Genomic DNA, 25,099 nt, shown 5'->3' with positions numbered 1-25,099 from the left:
TTGCACTTCAGTTTTTCAAAGAAAAAGTCTCAAACAAGATAGTGCAGATAAATTCAGACAATACCACAGCTCTGTCATACATAAAAAAGCAAGGAGGGACTCACTCGCGATCATTGTTCAACCTAGCAAGAGAGATCTTGTTATGGGCAAGAACTCAGAAAGTAACGATTCTAACGAGGTTCGTTGCAGGCGTGGAGAACGTCCTGCAGATCTCCTCAGTCGGCAGGGTCAACTGCTGCCGACCGAGTGGACTCTGCATCAGCATGTGTGTCGAGAGCTGTGGAAGTTATGGGGACGTCCTCTAGTGGACGTCTTTGCGACAGCGAGAACAAAGAGGCTTCCGTTGTATTGCTCCCCCGTGCTCGACCCGGGAGCAGTAGCAATAGATGCACTTCTTTGGGACTGGACAGGGATGGATCTTTACGCATTTCCCCCGTTCAAGATTCTGGGAGAAGTGATGAAAAAGTTTGCAATGTCAGAAGGGACAAGATTGACGTTAATCGCTCCTTACTGGCCAGCAAAGGAGTGGTTCACAGAGGTCATGACCTATGTAGTGGACTTCCCGAGGACATTGCCCATGAGGACAGATCTACTCAAACAGCCCCACTTCGAGAGATACCACGGAAACCTCCCCGCTCTGAGTCTGACTGCATTCAGACTATCAAAAAGTTGGTCAGAGCGAGGGTTTTTCTAGACCGGTTGCAAAAGCAATCGCCAATGCGAGAAGAGCTTCCACGCTTGGAGTCTATCAATCGAAGTGGGCTTCGTTTTAGAGCTGGTGCAGAAGAACACGCATTTCCTCTACCACGACCTCTGTGAGCCAAATAGCGGACTTTTTGCTCTACTTGAGAAACGACCTAAAGCTTGCAGTCTCAACAATCAAAGGCTACAGAAGTATGTTATCTGTAGTTTTTAGACATAGAGGAATTGATTTGGCAAATAATAAGGATATCCACGATCTTTTAAGGTCTTTCGAGACTATAAAGATTCCTCAACCTAAGTTACCATCATGGATTTGGATGTAGTACTTAAATTCCTAATGTCAAATCGGTTTGAACCCCTTCAGAACGCCTCTTTAAGGGATCTTACTAAGAAAACTATTTTCCTAACGACTCTGGCGACGGCGAAGAGAGTTAGTGAAATTCAAGCCTTTAGCAAGCATATTGGTTTAGGGGACATAATGCTGTTTGCTCATTAAGTCCTACGTTTCTAGCGAAAATGAAAATCCGTCTAACCCTTGGCCCAAAAGTTTTGCGATTAAGGGTATGGCGGAAATCATTGGAAACGAACCAGAGAGAGTCCTGTGCCCTGTCAGGGCTCTCAAGATTTATTTACAAAGAACGAAGGAATGTCGAGGTCCTTCTAGCAATTTATGGTGTTCGGTCAGAAGACCAGATTTGCCGATGTCGAAGAATGCTCTGGCATTCTTCTTGAGAGACACCATTAGACAGGCGCATTCATCTTGCGAAGACAGTGATGTTAAGCTGTTGAAAGTGAATGCCATGAAGTGAGAGCTATATCTACCTCGGTAGCTTTCCAAAAGAACATGGCACTCAATGACATTCTGAGTGCCACCTTTTGGCGCAGCAACTCGGTGTTCGCTTCACACTACCTGCGGGATGTGAAGACGACATACGAGAACTGCTATGCGCTTGGACCATACGTCGCAGCAGACACTTTGTTGGGGGCTGGAAGTAGCACTCATCCTACCTGTAGGAAATGGGTAGGTGAGTTTTTTATGGATTGTTTTATGGTTGTAAGGTCGTCCGCCTGAGCCGGACTTCCTTTCCTTTAGCCTAAGTGATGTGGGAATGAAAATTGTTAGGCTGGTCAGGTGGTGAATTTTTACTTCGTTGCCCTCATAGTATGGTCAAAATGGTCTAGTCACATTGTGGTCACGCTCCCGTTGACAGATCATCTAGAACTCACCAGCTATATAGGTCACTACCTTGCTGGAGACTCTAGTAAAGCAGTAGCAGACTTGGGTGACAGTAATCACGAAGTCAGCTATGCTAACAGGTAAGGAACCAAGATGTTATTCATCTGCATGTAATATGTTTCCAAAATCCTTTTCTGTCTCTCCCTACCTCCAAAGGTGTGATTCAGCTATATAATATATCTGCTGGGTAAGTTTCATGAAACAAAATGATATTGTTAAGATACAATAAAGTTTGTTCATACTTACCTGGCAGATATATATAATCAAAGTACCCACCCACCTCCCCGCAGGAGACGTGGGAATAGAAAAAATCTGAATAGAAAATGGGAATGGTTCCTGACACCCGCCTCCCAGCGGTGGGAATGGGTACTAACCACATGGCCGACCACTGCGTGAGCCGGGAGTTTTGAAATTCTGTCGGACTTCGGAGAAATACAGCTATATATATATCTGCCAGGTAAGTATGAACAAACTTTATTGTATCTTAACAATATCATTTTTGACTGCCTTGCTTCTTGAGGAGTATGGAGACGAGTTGACTCCTGCCGCTCCTCCTTCTCCGCGCTCTCTCTTTTCGAGTGCTAAGACGAAGAAGCCTTCGTCTTTTCTCAAAATGAAGCCCACCATTTCGATGAAGAGGGCCTTACAATCCTTAGACTCATGGATGAAGTCTAAGAAAGACTTAGTGAGAACAGTCTTCTGCATGCCTCCAGCAAGATTAGCTGGTAAAAGAGGCATTTGGTATCAGACGGGAGAGAATATGGGTATTGCTCTCCCTTCTACGTCGGAAGCAGATTTTTCGACCTTAGTTGACGCTTCACGTCGACAAGGTCTCAATTCGGCACGAATTACGTGGGGAATTTCTGAACTGGACCATCTCCTCAAGGGACTCTTTCATGTATTGGAAGTTTTCAACTTCTTAGATTGGTCCCTTGGGGTGATGTCCAAGAAAGCCCATGATTCGGAAGGAATCGAACCTGAAGCCCTGTTATGCATATTGTCTTGTATAGACAAAGCGGTACAGGATGGCTCTTTTGAAATCTCCTCATTATTTGGAGCAGGTCTTCTAAAGAAGAGGACTGTATATGGGGCCTTCTTAACCAAGGCAGTCTCACACGCTCAGAGGGCAGCTCTTCTGTATTCGCCTCTATCTGACTTTTTGTTCCCTTCTCAGTTAGTGAAGGACATTGCTCATTCTTTAACTGAGAAGGCGACTCAGGATCTTCTGACGCAGTCAGCAAGGAAGAAGAAACCTGTTTCTGCATCTGACAAGAAAGGACCTAGTACATCAGTTCAGCCCTTTCGAGGTGGTCCGACCTCCAGACCTCCCGCAAGAAGGAAGGCTCCGGAGAAGAGAGGTAGGTCTGCCTTTCGTCCCTTTAAAAAGGGAAAATGAAGCTTCTCTCCTCCAAGCACCAGTAGGTGCCAGGCTCCTGGGATTTGTGGAGGCCTGGACACTGATAAACGCAGACGCGTCTTCATTGGCAATCATAAGGAAGGGATATCGTATCCCTTTCCTGAACACTCCTCCCTAACGTCAATACCAAGGGAACTATCAGCCAAGTACAAGGATCCTGTGCTGAGGGATACTCTTCGATCGATGGTGGAACAAATGTGGGACAAGAGAGCGATAGAACTAGTACTGGATCAAAACTCCCCGGGTTTTACAATCGCCTTTTTCTGGTTGCGAAAGCCTCGGGAGGCTGGAGACCAGTACTGGACGTCAGCTCTCTGAACAAATTTGTTCAGAAGGAGAAGTTCTCCATGGAGACTTCTGCTTCAGTCCTAGCGTCATTACGACAAGGAGATTGGATGGTGTCTCTAGATCTCCAGGACGCCTACTTTCACGTCCCGATCCACCCTTCATCGAAGAAGTACCTCCGTTTCATGACGGGGGGAAGGATCTTTCAGTTCAGAGCCTTGTGTTTCGGCCTGTCCACAGCTCCTCAGGTCTTCACAAGCCTGATGAAGAATGTGGCGAGTTTCTTCACCTCAAAGGAGTAAATATCTCTCTGTATCTGGACGACTGGCTCATCAGGGCCAGATCAGAGAGACAGTGCTTGGAGGACCTAAAGTTAACTCTAGATTTGATCAAAGCGTTGGGATTGCTCGTGAACCTCGAGAAGTCTCAGCTGACCCCCAGACAGGACCTAGTCTATCTGGGATTCGGATGGATTCTCGGGGTTTTCGAGTATTTCCTCGCAAGAGAGAATCACAAAAGGTTTTGCGGATAGTCTCTCTCTTCTTAGGGAAGGAACATACGTCGGCGAGGGAATGGTTGAGCCTTCTAGGGACCCTTTCCTCGCTCGAACAGTTCTTCCCACTAGGAAGACTGCATTTACGTCCGCTTCAATTCTTCCTCAAGAAGTCTTGGAGCTGGAAAACCGGACAGCTTTCGGACGTATTTCCCATTCCAGTGGAGATAAGATCGCACCTGGAATGGTGGTTGCCCCCTCTGGAAGAGAACAAAGGGATCTCTCTAAAAACACAGAACCCAGACCTAGTGTTGTACTCCGACGCGTCGGAGAAAGGTTGGGGAGCGACATTAGGCTCAGTAGAGGTGTCAGGCACCTGGGAACCAGCACAGGGGACTTGGCACATAAACTGCAAAGAGCTCTTCGCTGTGCATCTGGCTTTGAAGAGTCTAGAACCTCTGGTGTCAAACAAAGTAGTGCAAGTAAACGTGGACAACACCACCGCACTTGCCTACATTCGGAAACAGGGAGGGACTCACTCCTCGTTCCTTTACGAACTGACGAGAGACCTATTGCTTTGGACGTCTCACAGGAACATCTCCCTTCTGACAAGGTTCGTACAGGGAGTAAAGAATGTGAGGGCGGACAGACTCAGCAGGAGGAACCAGGTCCTTCATACAGAGTGGACCCTACACGAGGAAGTGTGTCTAGATCTCTGGTCGCTGTGGGGGACACCTCATGTGGATCTCTTCGCCACATTCATTTCCAAAAGGCTGCCAGTCTTTTGCTCGGTCGTGGAAGATCCAAGAGCACTTATGGTAGACGCCTTCCTGCTAAATTGGTCTCGAGTAGACGTATATGCTTTTCCCCCATTCAAAATCCTGGGATTAGTAATGAAAAAGTTTGTGGCGTCAAAGGAGACGAGGATGACGTTAATAGCCCCCTTTTGGCCGGCCCAAGATTGGTTCACGGAGGTGGTAGAGTGGATCGTAGACTTTCCGAGATCCCTACCAAGAAGGGACGGACCTTCTCAGACAACCACACTTCAACGAGGTACCATCAAAAAACCTCCCCGCTCTCGCTCTGACTGCCTTTCGACTATCGAAAGACTTGTCAGAGCGAGAGGCTTTTCTCGCGAAGTGGCAAGCGCGATCGCGAGAGCACGCAGAACCTCCACTACGAAAGTATACCAATCAATCGAAGTGGGAGGTTTTTAGAAGGTGGTGTAGATCCAAGAAGTTGTCCTCCTCCACTACCTCTATAGCGGAAATTGCTGATTTCCTGCTATTCCTGAGAGAAAATCTCATCTAGCTGTATCCACAATAAAGGGATACAGAAGTATGCTCTCTGCTGTCTTCAGGAATAGAGGATTAGATCTGGCAGATAAATAAAGATCTCCACGATCTCATAAGGTCATTTGAGACTTCAAAGTCGAAGGAACCGGTACCTCCGAACTGGAACCTAGACGTAGTCCTCAAGTTTCTTTCATCTGAAAGATTCGAACCTCCTCATCTGGCATCGTTTAGAGACATCACCAGAAAATGCCTATTCCTATTATCTTTAGCTACGGCAAAGAGAATTAGTGAATTACATGCTCTGCAGGATAAAGTGGGATTCAAGGGAGACTCAGCTATTTGCTCGTTTAAGACCCTGTTTTTAGCTAAAAACGAGAATCCCACGAATCCCTGGCCTAAGTCATTCGAAGTCAAAGGCATATCGAGTCTCGTAGGCAGAGAAGCAGAGAGGTCTCTATGCCCTGTAAGAGCTCTGAAGTTCTACCTTCAGAGAAAACATCAGATGGGAGGCTCTAGACAAGGTCTTTGGTGCGCGGTCAAAGACCCCACAAGACTGATGTCCAAGAATGCGCTGGCATTCTTTGTGAGAAACGTCATTACAGACGCTCATAAGGTCTGTCCTGACGAACAGTTACAACTGTTGAGAGTTAAAGCTCATGAAGTGAGAGCTGTAGCGACGTCTCTCTCGTTTCATAAGAATATGTCGCTTAAAAACATCATAGATACGACATTTTGGAGATGCAACTCAGTATTGCATCTCATTACTTGAAAGACGTTCGTGTGACATATGAGAAGTGTTTTTCTCTAGGTCCTTTCGTATCGGCGGATACGATTCTGGGTACGGGAGCCGACACCAATCCTTAAATGTATATACTTTTCTTCTTTTTAGATATGGTCTGGAGTCTCTTCGAACAATGGAGGACTTGGTTTAGCACGGGCGGCCGTCTATGTTGTTCAGTAAGAGAATCTTGTCATATCTAATTAGATGAGTATAATTTTTTTTTGAAATTATGTATGTGTGCGTAGTGGTTTTGAGTTACGGTTGTTGTGACGAGTTCGGGGATAACTCGGAACAATCCTTAGTTCTAACATATGGTTAGGATCAGGTGGTCGGGATTGGTTGTGTGCTCCTTCATAAGGTGTATTGTCATATAAGTGGATCAGCACCCATTGACAAAGTCCTTTTAGGCTCTGCCGAGTAAGCGGATAAGACCCCATCGGCAGACCCACAAGAACTCTTGGCCATAGATCATATATCTCGCTAAAGTTTCTTGAGGTGATGCAGACTACTGGGCAAACACCCACGAAGTCTACCACCTATCAGGTAGGAACCAAGGTTTTATTTATACCTACAACATATGTTGTTTACCTGTCTATTCCATATAGTAGCTGTCTCTTACCCTCCACCGAAGGGTGCCAATCAGCTATGTATATATCTGACAGGTAAGTTGATTGTATGAAAATGATATTGTTATGATACAATAAAGTTTCATACATACTTACCTGGCAGATATATACAATTAAAGGCCCACCCAGCCTCCCCGCAGGAGACAGGTGGAAGAGAGAAAATATGATAGAAAACGGGGATGGTTCCTAGTCCTGCCGCCCAGGGCAGGCCGGTAGATCACCTGACCTACCTGTAGCGAGTGGCGCGAAATTTGAATTTCTGTCGGGGACGACGGAGTCTTAGCTATGTATATATCTGCCAGGTAAGTATGTATGAAACTTTATTGTATCATAACAATATCATTTTTCCTAACTATACAAACCTGAGGTCCTTTTACACATAGTCCCACCTCATGCCACCCCTCACTCTGCAGTTTTTGCTTGGGCCAAAAGCAAAAGTGATTGTTTACCTCCCAGTCGCGCGTGCGCGCCTGTCGGACAAGCAGTTAACTACCGAACCCCTTGTTCGAAAGCTTACGACCTATACAGCTGCCGCTAGTAACCTTCCTATTGTAAAAGGACCTCAGGTTTGTATAGTTAGGAAAAATGCAATTTTGGACAAATTGTCATTTTCAGGTAATAATGTTCCCTGAAGTCATGGATGTTTGAGAAAAGTAAAAATACTGGCAATACAGTATTCAAGTAACTACAGTAGTCATCCATTAACTCACACTGTAATCTGCTGCTACGGGAAGGAATCTTTATGACTATATTTTTCGTATTTTTATGAGACTTGTTTATATACTATTTCAAGGTCATATAGAGGAATTCTGGTTACTTTCTAATAAATATGATCTTTTTTGAGGGTTGGGATGCACTGATGAAAACTGTAACCTTTGACCTCTTTGGACACATGGTAAATTTCCAAGACACTTTTAAGGAAAAAAATAATGTCATTGACACTGAGAATGTTAGCGTATTTCAGTCATCATGATAGATGTAAATACTAATGTTTCAGGTAAAGGTATAGTGAGATAGTTTTGTCTTGGTTTCCTTTAAAATTGAAACCATGCTTTACTAGTCATTAATTGGTAGTAATTAGTATCCTTTGAAAGCAGTTTTGTACCAGTTTTAAAGCCTAAATTTTAAAATCATAAGTCCATTTAATCATTGCAGTATGCTTTTGTTGCATTAATTGATGCTTAAAATGTATATATGAATGAGAAGAATTTCTTTCAATTTACCATTTCTTATTGTCAGTTCGGCAAGCTAGGACTCTACACCAAGCACATCACTACTAACCTCATTGTTGTTTAGATATAAGTTTCTGCCCAGTTGGTTTCTAGTGAAATAGGACCCACCAGTGTTTTCAGAGTGCAATTTTTTACAGGTGGTCAAATCCCAGATGCAAATATGATTCATGCCATCAGGAAACAAAGACAGCAAGCCAGAGAAAGAGGTGATAATATTCCTTTGGAAGATACCATAAGGTTAGTTCTTTATATGATGAAGTTAATTATCTTTTACTAATTTGAGTAGTTTATGATTTTTTTTATATTTTATTAATACTTTTTATTTAGATGGCCTTAATAGCTCATTATCTTTTTAAGGCATTTTCCCTTATTTGAAGTTGATTTCAACCCTTAATGGACAGATTGCTCCTCAGGAGTAGTAATAACAGGTTTGGGATGGTGGACGGATTGACCCTGTAGATAAACAATGTCAAGGGCCATCGATTTGGAAAGAATCGGGCGGGAAAGAGGTGCTAATACTTCTACAGCCCATAAATTCACTAATGGCAACTTTTACACTGGCCAAAAACACAAGGGGGAATGTATGACGTCTTTGTAAATTGGCTCATAAATATACCAAGAGGTTGCTGTTCTTGTCTTTTGTGATAGTATGTCGGTTGTAAATGTAATTTTGCAAAGAAATATTAGAAAAACATAAAAATAAAAAAATACTGAACCTTCCTTCTCGGTAAATGTATGTAAATATTTTTCAACAAATATGCTTAGAATTTGTTACTGATTTTATTTCTTATCTGTTTTGATATTGTGTGAGCTGTAATTATAATTTTACAAAATAAAATAAAATAATTTATTGTTAAAAACATACAAGTTGGTAAAATTTGTGGTTGTCTTGTAAAAGTGGCTCCACAAGGGGTCGTAAATAGCTATTTTCAACATCTCGTGGAAGGAAGGGAAAATTTTTGTAGAATTTTCTCCTTTCACCATGTGCATTTGCATAACTTCCTCTCTCCCCTGATATGTTTTTTCATAAATTGGCCAACCTCAAAGTTTACCCAGCCTGAGGAGCTGCATATCGATATAGTATTCACCCGTCCAGGAAGGGTCATTTACAATTGGCTCCGATTATTTGCACAATATAGGTTCCCTGCCCTACTCGTGAATCCCCAAATATTGCAAATGCTAGTTGAGGCTACTCAAGACTGAAGTACAGCCAGTACCTTAACAAAAACCAGTACTACCAGAAAAATTTACCTATCATTATGAACAACTCTTCACCTAAGCAGAGGAATGATTTCTCCCATGCAGTAGACATTTACCTATATGTTATATGAAAATGTATTAATGCATTTATTTTTTTCATTTTCCATTGCAAACAAACTTTTATAAAGTAAATTGATCTAGTTTTTATTCTTAGCAGTTTATTGCTGTTCTCAGTATTCCTATCTTAGAAGTTTATTGCTGTTCTCAGTATTCCTATGTTCAACTGGATGATTAAACGTGAATGTTCTTTACCCGCCACTGTATTCACAAGAAAATTGCTTCTCAAAAGTTATTTTGAATGATCTGTGAACAAGCTACACTAGCTCTGGGGTTTGTATTGGCACATTTTTGTAGTATGCTGTTAATACACAGTGTAGATAATGCAGTAGTACAAACCATACCATGAAACACTCTTTGCCTTTTTGTTTTCACTTAATAGTATTTTTGATATATTTAATTGTATGAGTCAGCCATATGCGAGTTCTGTTTTAAGCTTAATGGTATTATTGACAGATGAAAATACTAATGAAAACTAGAGAGAACTTTTTAATTTCATTTGTATTATTAATGGAGGACTAACAGTGATGGGATTTACCCTCAGGTTTGAAGAATCAAAAGGGCGCTTGGTGCGGGAGGATGACAATGATCGTAGTGATGATGAAGAGGGAACATCTCGAATGGACTTCTCTATGAATCACCAAGCAAGAGATCGAGAGCAGAGAAGAGAGGCCTTTGATGCAGCACAAGGTAGGTCTCTCTCTCTCTCTCTCTCTCTCTCTCTCTCTCTCTCTCTCTCTCTCTCTCTCTCTCTCTCTCTCTCTCTCTCTCTCTCTCTCTCTCTCTCTCTCAATTAAAAGCCATTTAACACACACACACACACACACACACGTCTGTGAATCGCAAGCCCCCGAATCTGGGATGTTTACTGTATACACGATATGGATGGTGTTTAAAGACGTTTTAGTAATTTTTATTAGGATTATGTTTGGTCATAGATATTACTTTCACTTCTTGTTCTCTTTTACTTCACAACTAAAAGCATAAGGAAAAATATTATATAATTCTTCATACATTACTAGTCTCCCATCGATAAGTATCTGTAGAGGGGTGCTGCTTATAAAGTGTAAATACTTTTTTTTTTTTAGCCATCTTTATTAGGGTCATGTTTGGTCGTAGATTTTACTTTCTTTTCATGTTCTTTTTACTGTCACAACTTCAAGCATAAGGAAAATATTATATAATTCCTCGGACTTGTCTCTTATTGTTTAGCATCCATCGAGGGGTACTGTTTATAATGTGCATTGTGTGGCACACTGCAGATGGTTGGTATTGTTAAAATTTGGTTCAGTGAGACGAGAGTCACATTCCTTACAAGGGATTTATTCTGAAATAAGAAATGTCTAGAAACAGCTGAACTTTGTGAAGTGCAGGAAATATTATATGTATGAAAGTGTAGGTTTTATGTAAGGGAAAATAAAAGTCTTATTTAATTTGGTATTTTGTTCATGAAGCTTACCTGTCAGATATATATATAGCTGTATTCTCCGAAGTCCGACAGAATTTCAAAACTTACGACACACGCAGTGGGAGGCCAGGTGGTTAGTACCCATTCCTGCTGCTGGGAGGCGGGTATCAGGAACCATTCCCATTTTCTATTCAGATTTTCTCTGTCGCCGGTACTGTCAACACCTGTTTTCAGTACCTCTGTCTTAGGATTTTGTAAACTTCATTGCCGCTTAAGTATCCTAATTGTCTTTTGGTATATTGACTTGGATTTGTGGCTAGGCATACGCTATCATAGATTGATTTGAATTTGGTTTTGATTGACCTTTGCATAAGATGTCTGAATCTAATTCGGCTAGTTTCTGACTGTTGTCTGCAAGAGTAAGGTGAGGCTACCGCAAGCTTCAATAGATCCTCACTTGGTATGCACGATGTGTACAGGGCATGTTTCTTTATTGAAAGATCGATGTAAGGAGTGTGAGAGTTTGACTGATTCCGAAGGGAAAACGTATGATTCGTATGTACGCAAATTAGAGTGTGATTGAATCAGGCGGTCTTCCTCAAAGACTGCATCAGTAAACAGAAGTCAGGGTAGTGAACCTGCTAACCTTCCTGTAGACTTTGTTTTGCCTAACCCTGTAGTATGGCCTACGGGCTATGAGGTTATGTCTGCGAGAGGTAATGCCCTTTCTGTTATTGTGGATTCCATCCTTATCTTGGAATCTAAAGTGCTCGCTCTCCAGTCAGTGTTTTGAAGTGTAGTGCCCCTAGTGTTGTGGAGAGGGCGTCAGATCGGCCCTATAATGCCTCTAGGCCTGGACCTCTGTCGGACTCCCAGGACACAGGGAGTGGGCAAGTCGAAAGCCGAAGGAGGGTTACGGGGATTCCCCACCGATCTGGCGTCCCTTCGGCAGGACCTGAAGACGCTTCCCAGGCTGCCAAAGATCGTGCACGTGCACAAATCCTGAAGGATTGCTTCTCGTCCTCCGAAGCGTCCTCCCCGCACGGGGGTTGGAACTTTCGGAAGGACTCGCGCCCTCTAAAGAGAAGCTTTATAGAAGAGGACGCTTCACGTCCTCTCTCTCGTCATGCGTTGCAAACGTCGCCTGAACTTTCTTACGACTTTCCACCGCAGAAGAGAAACAGGACGTCATCGGAGCAGGACGCTTTTGAGCACCAGACACCCTAACCTTGTTACTGTGAGAAGGAAGAAGGCGTCCCCTCGCCCCTCACTTCTCACAGGATCAGCAACAGTTGGCCTCGTTTTTCACCAAGAGAGAGGCAGTACTGCGTCGCCGCAGGAAGGATTCGAGGCTGTCTGTTAAGAAATCAGGCAGTCTCCTCTTCAAGGCAAGACGCTCGGTAATACCCTCGCGAGGACGTCTTTCAGGACGCTCGGCGTTCTATGCATCAAGACGCTCGGCAAGCCCCTCGCTAGGACGCCTTTCGAGACGCTCGACGCTCTGTCGAGAGGAAGGAACGTCGTTACTCTCGTAGCAAGGATTGTTTTCCTGCTCCCCAAGACGCTCCCCCCATCTCTCCTCGTGGCGCTCCGTATACGGTACGTGACGTTCTCTCTGCTGCGAAGCAGGATGTTGTTCAAGCTGCTAAGCTTGACACCCGGCAAGCTGCTTTGCATAGTCAAGCAGCTCGCCAAGACGCCCCTCGCTCATCCCTGAGGGACGCTCCGTCGGCTGCCAAGCATGACGCTAGTTCGGTAGCTAAGCTGGACTCTTCTCAAGCTGCTAAGCTGGATGCTTTGCAAGCGGCTTCGTCACGAGCTGCTCGTCAGGACGCTCAGCATGATGCTTTTCTGGACGCTTTTGTGGAAGCTCGTCAGGACGCTGACATGGACGCTCTTCAGGACGCTCCTCAAGACGCTCCTTTATCGGACACTCTTCAGAACGCTCCGCAGGACGTTCCTTTACCGGAACTTCGCAAAGCTTCGGAGTTTGCTATTAAGCATTCCCGACTTTCGTCTTGAACCCTACTTCAAGTAGGAGACCCCCTTTTCGAGGTCAGGTTGGTTCTGATGATATGGCATCTAGAAGGAGACTAGTAAATTGACGCAGATTTCGGTGTCATAAAACGCCTCTTCTGCGCTCAGGAAGGCGCTGCCTAAGGGGAACCTTCGGGTCCTACCTGCCATAAGCCCAGTCTCTGAGCAGGAATCCTGCCCCTTCCTCGATTTCTACGGGAATCGGGAAGACTATATGCTCAAAATTCTTAGATTACCTTTTGTCATATCTGTGGGTTCCCCCCATTGACAAGATACTAAACGTTTTGTCAGGTAAGTGGGTAAGCCCCCATTGACAAAATATTAAACTCTTTGTCACGTAAATGGGTTAGTTCTCATTGACAAAGATCCCAATAACATTCGATCGCGTAATCGGATAAGCTCTCATTGACAAGATTCAGAAGAACTCTCTTTCATTGGTTACTACCTCGCTGAGGCTCGTCGGGGAAAAAGACTTGTAGACTGTGTCCATGAAGCCTTCTGTCCAATAACTTAGAAGATTGAGTTGTCCTCTTCGGTTCTCGGTTCTCACTTGAGGCTCTCCTGCGGCTAATACTAATTCGTTCTCTTGGCTAAGATCTCCATTCCCTCTCTCTCTCGTCGAAGAAAGAATGTAGTAGGGAGATAGCTGTCCAAGTGGCCAAAATACTCTACGTATTCTACATATTGCTATTAAGCGATTGTATGGTTCAAGTTATATACGCATACCGTAGTTACCCCTACGGATGGCGACCGAGAGGACTTTTATTCTAATTACATTTAATCGGTACTCCCGGCAACCCTCCAGGAGTTTCCAGTTTCCCTTTTTAGTTATTTTAGGTATTGTTACGACAACACCAGCTCAGCTTCTGTATTTAGCGAAATCTGTTTCGCCTAAATGTACCTGCTTAAGAGTTTCTTTCTGCTCGATGATGGTATCAAACATAGCCCTTCGTAGAATGGAATAGCTGGCAACTCAGGCAGAATAGTGCGAGACGGCGAAAGTAGACTGCTGTCACTGTAGAGCAGCGTTGCCAAAATGTGGAATTCTTGAGGTTGTGACGGAAAAATAAATCCATGGTACGAGCACCATCATTTCATTTTCCGATTTCCGTCCTACTGTCTGGAACGGAAAACATTTCCACATAGTTATCAAGGCTAAACAAATATATTTTTGTTTTTATCCAGACGGAATGCATATGCGGATCCAGTGGCAACACTGCTGTAGAGCCAGCTCAGTTCCAGCTGGTTGTCTGCCATGCGCGGTCAGTTACGTCTCTCTCCTGCGGGATTGACTGACTAACTGTATCTCTGCCCTACAATCATGGACTTTTGCCTCGGGTTGAAGGGAATTCTCGCATGCATGAATGAACATCGCCTTCGCTTTGCGAAATTTTTCAACAGAGATCTCTTAGACTTTTCGGTTCTGTTTACTGCACTGTAACAGAATTCTGTATGAGTCTACCGTGGCATAGCGCTATGATGATAATGCACACCTGCTTAGGCAAAGCGCAGCCTTATTGGGGAAGGAAACAGGCTCGGTGAGGGAATGGATGAGTCTGCTGGGGACCATTTCCTCGCTGGAGAAGTTTGTTTCCCTGAAGAGACTGTAATTCAGACATCTCCAGTTTTTCCTACCGGAAAACTGAAAAAACATCGAAGATATGGAAGTGATTCTGAACATTTCTCAGTCAGTCAACGATCACCTAAGGTGATAGCGAGAAGGTGCCAGGCATCTGGAGAGGGAAACAGATGTCCTGGCACATAATCTCAAAGAATTGGAAGCAATGAGGTTGGCTCTCCAGTTCTTCTAAGAATGAGTTGTTGACCGAGTGGTCCAGATCAACTCTGACAATTCCACAGCTCTCGCATATCGCAAGAAGTATCGAGAAACACTCTCTCGGTCCCTGTTCGAGTTAACAAGAGAGAGCCTGGGGTGAGAACAGACACGGAACGTAACGATCCTCAAGAGGTTCGTTACAGGATTGCAGAACGTCCGTGCGGATCTTCTCGATCGACGGTAGCAACTACTGACGTCCGAGTGGACTCTTCACTTAGAAGTATGTAGAAGTACGTCGAGAGTTGTGGAGACTTTAGGGGTGTCCTTTGATAGATCTCTTTGCAATGTTGAAGACGAAGAGGCTTCCTCTAGACTGCTCCCCTTTTTTCACGATCCGAGCGGTAACAATAGACGCCATCCTATGGGTTTGGACGGGGATGGATGTTTAGTTTCTTTTCCCCTATTCAAACTCTTAGGAGTAAGTAATAAGATAATTTGCAGCGTCAGAGGGAGCGAGGATGATGCTGATCGCCCCATGTTGTCCGTCAAGCGACTGGTTCACAGAGGTCGTGTCCTTCCTAGCGCACTTTCCAAGGACCCTTCCCGAGAGAGTCGATCTTCTCTTACAGCCCCACTTCGAGAGGTACTACAAAACCTCTCCGCTCTGAGTCTGACTGCGTTCAGACTATCGAGAAGTTTACCAGAGCGGGAGGCTTTTCAAATCAGTGGCATGTACAATTGCCAAGGCTAGAAGAGCTTCCTTTCTTGCAGTGTACCAAGCGGAGTGGGCTGTTTTCTGGAGATGGTGCAGGAAGAATGGCTGTTCCTCCACCTCGACCTCTGTGAATTAGATTGCCGTCTTCCCTTTCCGTCTGAGGAATGTGGATAAGCTGGCAGTCTCAACTATTAGAGGATACAGAAGTATGTTGTCGACGGTCTTTGGACTCAGAGGTTTGGATCTGTCGAACAAAGCCCTTCACGATCTTTGAGGTCTTTTGAAATCTCGAAACTGTCTAAATCGAAGCTTCCAACATGGAACTTAGACTTAGTCTGGAAGTTCCTGATGTCGAAGCCTTTTGAACCTCTCCTTTCTGCAAACTTGAAGCACGTGACCAGAAAGGCTAATCTTTCTAACCGCTCTAGCTACGGCAAAGAGGGTTAGTGAGGTTTAAGCCATCAGCAGACATATTGGCTTTAGAGACATAATGCGGTGTGTTCTCTAAGCCCTTTGTTCTTGTCTAAGAATGAAAACCCATCTAACCCTTGGCCCAGAAACTTGGATATCAAGGGGATGGCACAAATTATTGGGCAAGAGCCAGAGAGAGTCCTGTGCCCTGTCAGGGCTCTCAAGTTTTATCTAGATAAAACTAAAGGAAGTCGAGGTCCTTTGGACAATCTGCGGTGTTCCGTAAAAAGACCAGACTTGCCCATGTCAAAGAATGCCCTGGCGTTCTTTTTAAAGAGCTCTTACAAAGCGGCTCATTCGTCATGTTTGGACAAGGATTTGAAATCTTTTAAACTGAATGCTCACGAGGTGAGGGTGCGGCCTCGGAGGCATTTCAAAGGAGCATGGCACTCAGTAACATCCTGAGTGCCGCATTTTAGCGAAGCAACTCTGTGTTCGCTTCACACTACCTGCGAGATGTGAAGACGACATATGAGATCTGCTGTTCGCTAGGGCCATACGTGTCCGCTGACACAATCTTGGGGGCAAGAAGTACCACTCATCCTATCCTGTAGAAAATGGTTAGAAAGAGCTGTTAATTATAGTTGTTGGGTTGGCCGCCAGTGGCGGACTTCTCAATTCTTAGCTTTAGTTAAACATCCTTAACTTTGGCTAGGTTGGTCAGGTGGTGATATATATTTTACTTCTTAGCCCTCATAGGATGGTCAATATGGTCTAGTCACATTGTGGTCACGCTCCCGTTGACAGATCATCTAGAACTCACCAGCTATACTCTAGTAAAGCAAAAGCCGACTTGGGTGACAGTAATCACGAAGTCAGCTATGCTAACAGGTATGGAACCAAGATGTCAATCATCTGCATGTATATGTTTCCTAAAATCCTATTCTGTCTCTCCCTACCTCCAAAGGTGGGATTCAGCTATATATATATATCTGACAGGTAAGCTTCATGAACAAAATGATATTGTTATGATACAATAAAGTTTGTTCATACTTACCTTATATAATCAAAGTGCCCACCCGCCTCCCCTCAGGAGACAGTGGTAATAGAAAATCTGAATAGAAAATGGGAATGGTTCCTGATACCTGCCTCCCAGCGGCGGGAATGGGTACTAACCATCTGGCGTGTGTCGTAAGTTTTGAAATACTGTCGAACTTCGGAGAATACAGCTATATATATATCTGCCAGGTAAGTATGAACAAACTTTATTGTATCATAACATTATCATATTTGAGGAAGGTAAAGCTAAAAAAAATTCTCAGCAAAGGAAACATGAAATATTAAAGGCAGGAGTCTTGGCACCTGTGGGTGGAGGGACTGCTGCCTTAAACCTTTAGAATCATTTAATTGTGCCTTGCAAGCGACACGAGATAATATTAAAGATCTTTTGTAGCATGCTTTCTGCCTTTACACTTCACCCATCCCTTTGGTCCCTAGCTCTCCACCTTCTAAACATAAACTTTCTTTGGTATTTCACTTTTGATTTAAAAATAAATCCTCCAATAAGGCAGTATTAAGAGTATAATTTTAACTTGGTAGTCTTATTAAACTGTAGTGCAGTATAATGATGACAGTAAAAGAGTAGAACTTTTGACTTATGCGATTACGGTAACTTTTGCTAACTCCCATGTTATATGAACGATGACATTAAGCAACTCATTTGCATATTGAAAGTTTTCAACAATTTATGATGGATTGATTCACAGAGGTCTTGCACTTTTTCTAGATTGAACTCCACAGGATGATCACTGTAGTATCAGCTATGCTGTTGTGCTGTAGATCAGTTGAATTCCCTCAGTGGGCTCATTGTGTGTGTGGTTGAATGCTCTGTGCTGATTGGCTAAGTAATTTCCTGGATGTAAAGGGTAGAGTAAGATAGAGAGAGAAGTGTACAGATAGCTTATCATTGAATTTGCACTTTTACAGGACAGTGTAGTACTCCATACTTTATAAAATACAGCGCCTCCGTGGCGTGGTTGGTATGGTGTTAGCGTCCCACCTTGGTGGTCGCGGGTTCGATTCTCGGCCATTCCATTGAGGAGTGAGAGATGTGTATTTCTGGTGGTAGAAGTTCACTCTCGTTGTGGTTCGGAAGTCACATAAAGCCGTTGGTCCCATTACTGAATAACCACTGGTTCCATGCAACATAAAAGCACCATACAAACTTTATAAAATACAGTAATAGCTGCATATACAGAAATGTATGAGTACTTACATATTGTCTTTTAGTGTTAGTTCTATCAAAGTTCATGCAGGGGGTATATTGCCAACTGTGAACCTTGCATGGCACTCTGTAAGCAGTACTAAGGGCTCTGTGTTGTCTTCTTTCTGCCAAGTGGAGTAGCTTTCTTTATTTTAAGTTTGTTTTGCCACAATATTTACCTCAAACTAAAACAAATCCTTTTGGCTAGCTCCAGGAGTCAAGAAGTGAATCGGTGAGAAGGTGTTGAAAAATTTTTTAAAGATAAAAATCTAAGTGTATATCCCTAATGGTGTATTTTTAGTCACAGGGGGTCATGATCTTGTTAAAATACTCCCTGTGATTGGGGCTTCTAGTTCTCTATAATTTAAATGGGAGTTGGATGTACAAGTTTTTTCAATTTTTTTTTTTTATTGTTTTTTGTTATGATGATCAAATGAATACTTTTATTGACTTGAGTCTACTTCCAGCTGGTGATGGAAGTGAGGATAGTGACCATGAGCGTGAATGGGAGAAACAGCAACTGCAGAAAGCTGGTGCTAATGCAAAGGTATGTTGTCAACATATTACAAGGTTTTTGCCATGAAAAATAGCTTGTATACAAGTGTGTGAAATAATTTTTAATTTGTTGTCGCTGTCACTTAGATAAGCATTTGTAATATAAGTAACTAACTGATGACTAATTTTTCTTCAGGCAACTGGTGTTGATGGTGAGATAAGCCAAGAAGTTTGCGATACAATCAGCCTTCAGTACAGTAGTACATCAACTGAGACTGCTGCGTTAATGAGTGGACAAGATCAGAGATTGTGGGCCACAGAGTCTTTGATTCCTTCCTCTGCAGCGTCTCTACCTCGCCCTGCCAACTACCAGGCAGAGGGCATCATCAAACGCCTCCAAGACAGGTAGCCACCACCCAAGTCATCAGCCCACAGCTGTAATGGGCACAGCGGCCTTATAGGGAGGCTGAGCCACAGCAGGAGTGATTGGCTCCTCTACTTAAATGGGATTCTTTTATGAGTCCTTTTGTGGCCTAATTTTGCATCTCATAACATTTTAATATTACACTTCAGCCCTCTGTTATTTATGAAAGGGTTCATAATTTATTTGTACTATATTACCAGATAATATTTACTTACTATTTGGGTGTGTTTTATGCTCAAGAGTGCACTCTTAAGTAATTATTCCTTCCCCCCTTTTTTATTTTTTTTGGTAATTAGTATTCCCTTCCCCCTTTTTATTTTTTTATTTTCTGGAACTATTGCATGGAATCTGACTTTGACTCTTAACACAGAATGGTGCTTTTCCTACCTAAGTGTATTGTTTTCCATTATTTAGGTTTGTGTAAGTATATAAAGAGGCCAGTGGCACTGTATCCATGTGTGCACACAAGTTTAACACTAGTCATGAAATACTGGACAGTCATTTAACACTCATATTGTAGAATACTCTTCCATTCTTTATAGCAAATATTGTGAAATGTGGAAATGTTTTGAAATTACAACTTGAGAAATAAGTACGTTGAATGTGAGAAAGCTTCTAGTTAGTTGCCAGAGAGGTGGAACAAATGTGATATTGCGTGACCTTTTAGATATAATAATGTTTCAATAACATAAGTAAGAGGTACCATACAATAAGGGTTTGGTGTATGCATTTGTTAAATAATGCAAAGTATTTTTTAGCGCAGGTAAGTCCCGTACTGAACTGTGTATGAAAATAGTCGATGTAGAAGTGGTTAGGTAGTAACTACTGAAATTGAGCAGAAATTATCATTACTGATGAGAAGAGAAATTATAGTATTGAAGTGTATGCGGGAAAATTTCCCTCATTCTAAATAGCTAAATTATGATGCAATTAGTTCATTTAAAGTTAAACACAGTAGAAATATGACATGCATTTTTTTTCATTAACTCTAATTGATAACTTTGTATCATGAATCTCTTCAATTTTTAGAATGTGGCAAAATTGTGAAGCAAATAACTATTCAGAATTGTAGTTCAGGTGGGTGGCTGGTAGCCTGTATGCAGATTAGTTACAGAAGTATGCGGCTACCACAGGTCTTTGTAGTGGGTGATGTAGAATGGATGCCATTTGGTACTTTTTATAGGAGCTTTTCCTTAGATATCTGACTTCTTGGAGAGTGACCACATGTTTTGTGTAGGTAACAGTTTTAAGACAGAAGCTGAGCTTTGAAGCAATAATATCTAATTATGTAACAAGTTTCAAGGAGTTGAGTTTTGTTTGGCAGTTGTATGTAAGGTAAAGAAACCAGTTATGAAGAATTGACATGCAAGGGTGATAGAGCCACTTCTAGATTGGGAAGGTTATGGATTACCGAACGTAGGAACACCATATAACTTAAACTTTGTAGATAGGATTTTCTTCTGTGAGTCATCTACTGGAAAACATTTTGTCTGGCTTTAGTACTTTTGTTTAATAATGCATGTTCTCTGTTTTGACTAAACATGTCAGGTTGGTTTAGTCAAAACAGACAACTGAGTAAATTCAATGTAGGGGTTGAACTATTATTGCAATTAGTAATTAGCAGCAAAAAAATCTTTCTCATTTATTTAGTATTAGTCAGTTGTTCTGCTTTTCAGGCATTTCATTGATCCATTCTTTGTTTATGAGGCCTTATCAGTGTAGGTGCGTGCAGTAGGGAGAAAAAAAAATGTATGTGAAAGAAAGAAGACAAGGGTAGGAAGGGGGAAGAAGTAATGGAGCAAGAGCAGAGCTATTTGTGAAAGTAATTGAACCTTTTACACGAGTTATATACATCCTATAGGGGGTTAGTGCCGTCATTGCACTGTAGGAATTACTGAAGGCTCCTTGCTGCAACCCTTTCCATTCTTTTAATTGTACCCGAGTCCTCCACTCTTCCATCTTTCCGCCCTCTCCTAATAGTTGTTTCATAGTGCAACTGTAAAACCTCCTATATTCTCAGTTTTCCTTTCAGCACTGAATGATCTTATAGGTCTCAGAGCTGGGCTTTTGGCCTAAGTTTTATATTCCAACTCCAATGAGTTATGTTTTATACATAAGAAAACGAAGCAGTATAAAAAATTCATTATGAATGCTAGTAGCTGTGGACTTTTGGCTTGATAACAGATTAAAAAATTTTTGTGAATGATCAATTATCCTTGCTACATGAAGTACAAGGACTCCTGTCAGTTTTCAGCAGTATTTTTTTTACTGGTTTACTTTTCTCAGTGTACTATATACTCAATGAAAAACATCAGATGATGTCAATACAGTAATCACTTTTCAACCCAACTCCATCAGTTTACAAGTGCCTAATCTTGCAGTCAGCAGCTCCCTGGACAAGCAAAAGGGAGAAGTACCCTTTCTTGGTCATTTGTCAGTGTGAGCTGTGCCTCTAGTGGTATTTGTGATAGTATATCATTGTGTGTGTGTGTCAGGTTTTCTTGTTACATCAAGATTTCTGTATGGATTTCAATATTTATTCTGGTTTTATGTTCGTAATTCTTCCACTTTCCGTGATTGTTTACATTATTTCTTCACCAGCTTTAAGTCATTAGTTCCCTCTGTGTTGGCCTTTGCAAATACACCTGTTGATTTGAATAACTGCTGTTTGTTATTAGCAATAACTTCTCTTGGAAGAAATATTTCATAGCAGTTTGATGAATTTTGTATATACTACTTTCAAACAGCTTTAGTGTTTCCACCATTGTATTCAGAACTTATTTATATATTGAAGTAAACCACTCATTATTGTTATACATTCCATCTGTGCTACAACCTAACTTGCTTCAAATCCTAGCATCTGTAGTAGCAGTTAGCTTGGGGCAGTAACCTTTGAAGAGGGTCATCACTATTTTGTTGCTCCCACTCAATGAGTATTGGAATGGATCTTATTGTGATTGGGAAGGTAATCTGTTGGCCAGTGTGTCTGTCTGCATTTCATTATTGTTACTGGCAGTCACTCCATTCAGATCTGTGCAGGATAGGACAGGAGCATTTCTCAGTGCTTGTGTGACCCACAGCCAGTTTGTTCACCATGAGATTCTTATGTGGATGGTGGAAACTTTGACTTGTTTCATATTTTTCTTGATATTTTGTGGCCTTATCACAAAGTTGCTTTCTTAAATCACAACCTCTTATCGGTACAAAGATTTGATTTTCTGTCTCAAGCTTACCCACTTCAGTGTATCATGGTTGGAATTTTCGTACAACAGAAAGACCTTTCCACCAGAATTGCTACCCAGGCAAATGTAACATGTAAACTGGGCCAGTGATCAGTTCATATAATAAAAATGGCAAACTCCTGACTACACACTTAGTTTAATAAGTCTGGACTAAACATGGTATGACAAAACTACCAAAGGCACTACCCAGAAGAGCGCCTGGTCAATGGCCAAGTGAATGTTCTTATGTGTTTCTGGGGAACTGCTGACTACAGGACTAAACATGTAGACTGATGAATTTGTATTAAAAAATAAGCTTTAGTTTTAAAAATCCCATCCTTTTCCTTCTTGACTTGTTATGTTGCCCTTTCCTTCAATCCTTTCTAAATTTTTTTGTTTTCTCCGGTACATTGGGTTACACTAGACTTGTTTGACACAGCATTTGTGTTTAGGCAATAATACAGGTATTATGTCATTCTGTTCTTGTACCTTATTTTTTTTTCTTTTTATATTAGTGTTATAAAGATTAGATAACTAGCATAGCTTATTATTGTACTTTTTCATTGTTAATATTGATTACTTCAATATCAACTACAGTATAAAATGCATGATACAGGAAAGCTAGATTCCCAAGTGAAATATTTAATCACAGGTAGTCTTTGGTAATCTCTAGGGTTTTTATTGTAGCAAAACTTTCAACACTGCATGAGAAATTTACTGAAGATGAGTATAAGTTTATCGTGTTAGTTATGAAATTCTTATTAATGAAAGTTGTATGTCATTTGAATGAGATAAGATGTAAATTCAAATATTTCAGGTATATGTAAAAATGATAAAAGATGAAGTTTGGACAGATTTATATCAAGATAGCCATTACATGTTTATCATAGGCTTTAGGAATTCATTATGGCGTTCCTAGTTTGTAATAGAAGGTAATCGAACAATTACAAATATGATAGTGATTGCAGTTATTAACCCCTTAATGGACAGACACGATCATATGAGGATCTGTAACAGGTTTTGAGCGATGGACGGGCTAACTCATATGAGCATTAATATTACTTCCTATGAATTGGATGAATTTAGCGGGAAAGATGTTCATATCACGTCAATGGTCCACAAATGACTTATGGCAACTGTAATAGCCCAGCACGGGGCAGAGCAGAGGGGGATGAGTGTGCCTTAAGTCTTGATGGTGTAATGTATTGCCCCTCTATCGTCTCTTATTTATTTGCTCTTAGATATACCCCAGGATTGCAGGTTTTAGTCCTTATCTTTTACGATAGAATGTCAGCTGTATTTGTATTTTTTCAAAGAAATATTAGAAAAAACTTTTATACCTCACAAAAAGTTATTGCATCAGGATCCCCATCTCAGTAAATCACAAATATTTTACAACAAATTTACCCGGAATTTGTTATTAATTTTAGTTCTTATCTGTTATGATATTGTATGAGCTGTAATTATAATTATACAAAATGAAATCAAATGAATTATTAGAAAGAACATGTGTAACTTGGTAAAATTAGCATATATTTACAAGTGTGTTGGAAAAGAGGCCCTGCACAGGGTTGTAAATATTCATTTTCAATTTCCTGTGGAAGATACAGAAAATGTTTGGAATTTCTTTTTCTTACACCATGTGCATTTGCTTAACTTCCTCTTTCCACTGGTGTGTTTTTTCGTGAATTGGCCAATCTTGAAGTATTCCCAGACTGGGGGTGTGATTAATACGTATATATTTAGCCCGTCATGTAAGGGTTAAGACTTTCAAGGCCATGAAATGTTATCCAGTCATAAATTTCACCCTTTGTAAGCACTTTACAATCAGTATTTCACTGAATGCTTCTTAAATCTTTTAAGTACCTTCCAGTATATTCAGCAATCATGTATTTATCTCCCTGACAATTACTCTACTAATTGACTAGACCATGTAAGACTTATTATTTACTGTATTTACCTCCCTCCTGGCCTCCAGGTTCTGTTAGCTCATGACTTCGATGCATACCTAGAGTTCCTTAATTGTTTTATTCAGAGCCCTCATTCAAGAGAGAGGTTAGTCATTTATGGTCAACAGTGTTGGTATCTTCTGGTATTGTGCCCAATATGTATTATTCATAGCAGGGTTAAATTTTGCTTATATGTTATACTGTAGTGTGATTGTCCATGTGCCTAATAGAAGAATCAGGAATATGTCTTAAATTATAAACCTTTCTCAGCAGAGAAGAATAAGAGAAGCTTGGCTTTGTTATAATAAAATTATCTTAGAAGGGTCTAGAAAGTTGTCTGTTAGTCTGATATGTTTATCAGTTATTAAGTTCCAATAGCTTCCTATTGAAAATGAATCAATGATCTTAGATTTGAATTTTATCATAGTTCTTGTCTCAACTGAGCAGAAGATAGTTAAGATCATGAAAATTAAATTACAGTGATATTCTTCAAAATTTCACGGAGCCCAGTAGTATATCCATTACCAAGAAAATCTAATTGTAATATTTTTCTCAGGAATTTCTTTTTATCTTTAGTGCATTACTAACCATGAAGGTTACCCTCTTGAGTTTACAATTCAGATGTATGCTTAGTTGTAAAATACTTTTGAGATTATCTGCGTTTGGTTAGGAGAGAGAGAATACATTAGTGCTAAATTGGAGAAAGAAGTGATGTCAGGGTAGATGGTGGAATGGAGCAGTGAAGGGTACATGTGGATGTTTGCTGTGATTTGATAGGATTGTTATAAATGATACTTGTATGCTGTGATTTGATAGGATTGTTATACTACATGATACTTTTGTAAATACATATGTAGTCCACATTTTCAAGAAGTGTACATACGTAGTCCACATTTTCAAGAAGTGTATTTAACACTGCACACTTTCTGTGTAATGCATTGGCCCCTTTAAACTTTTATTGCTTATCTTCTGTGCATCATCACATTCTTCAAGAACTTCGCTTATAATAGTTTA

General features: G+C 41.4%; 1 protein-coding gene across 2 annotated transcripts in view; it reads left to right on the top strand.

The window, feature by feature from the left end:
• LOC135225894 (PAX3- and PAX7-binding protein 1-like) overlaps positions 1 to 25,099 on the top strand; it is a 152,922-nt gene that overhangs the window by 76,570 nt on the left and 51,253 nt on the right. For both annotated transcript variants that reach the window (XM_064265474.1, XM_064265475.1), the window contains exons 4-7: positions 8,206 to 8,305; positions 9,930 to 10,075; positions 18,464 to 18,543; positions 18,688 to 18,896. In XM_064265474.1, the coding sequence (XP_064121544.1) occupies positions 8,206 to 8,305; positions 9,930 to 10,075; positions 18,464 to 18,543; positions 18,688 to 18,896 (535 nt within the window). The remainder of the gene's footprint in view (positions 1 to 8,205; positions 8,306 to 9,929; positions 10,076 to 18,463; positions 18,544 to 18,687; positions 18,897 to 25,099) is intronic.

The sequence above is a fragment of the Macrobrachium nipponense genome, chromosome 13 (genome assembly GCF_015104395.2).
Source record: "Macrobrachium nipponense isolate FS-2020 chromosome 13, ASM1510439v2, whole genome shotgun sequence".
NCBI lineage: Eukaryota > Metazoa > Arthropoda > Malacostraca > Decapoda > Palaemonidae > Macrobrachium > Macrobrachium nipponense.
The sequence above is the reverse complement of the archived record's forward strand: the minus strand, read 5'-3'. Positions and strand labels throughout refer to the sequence as shown.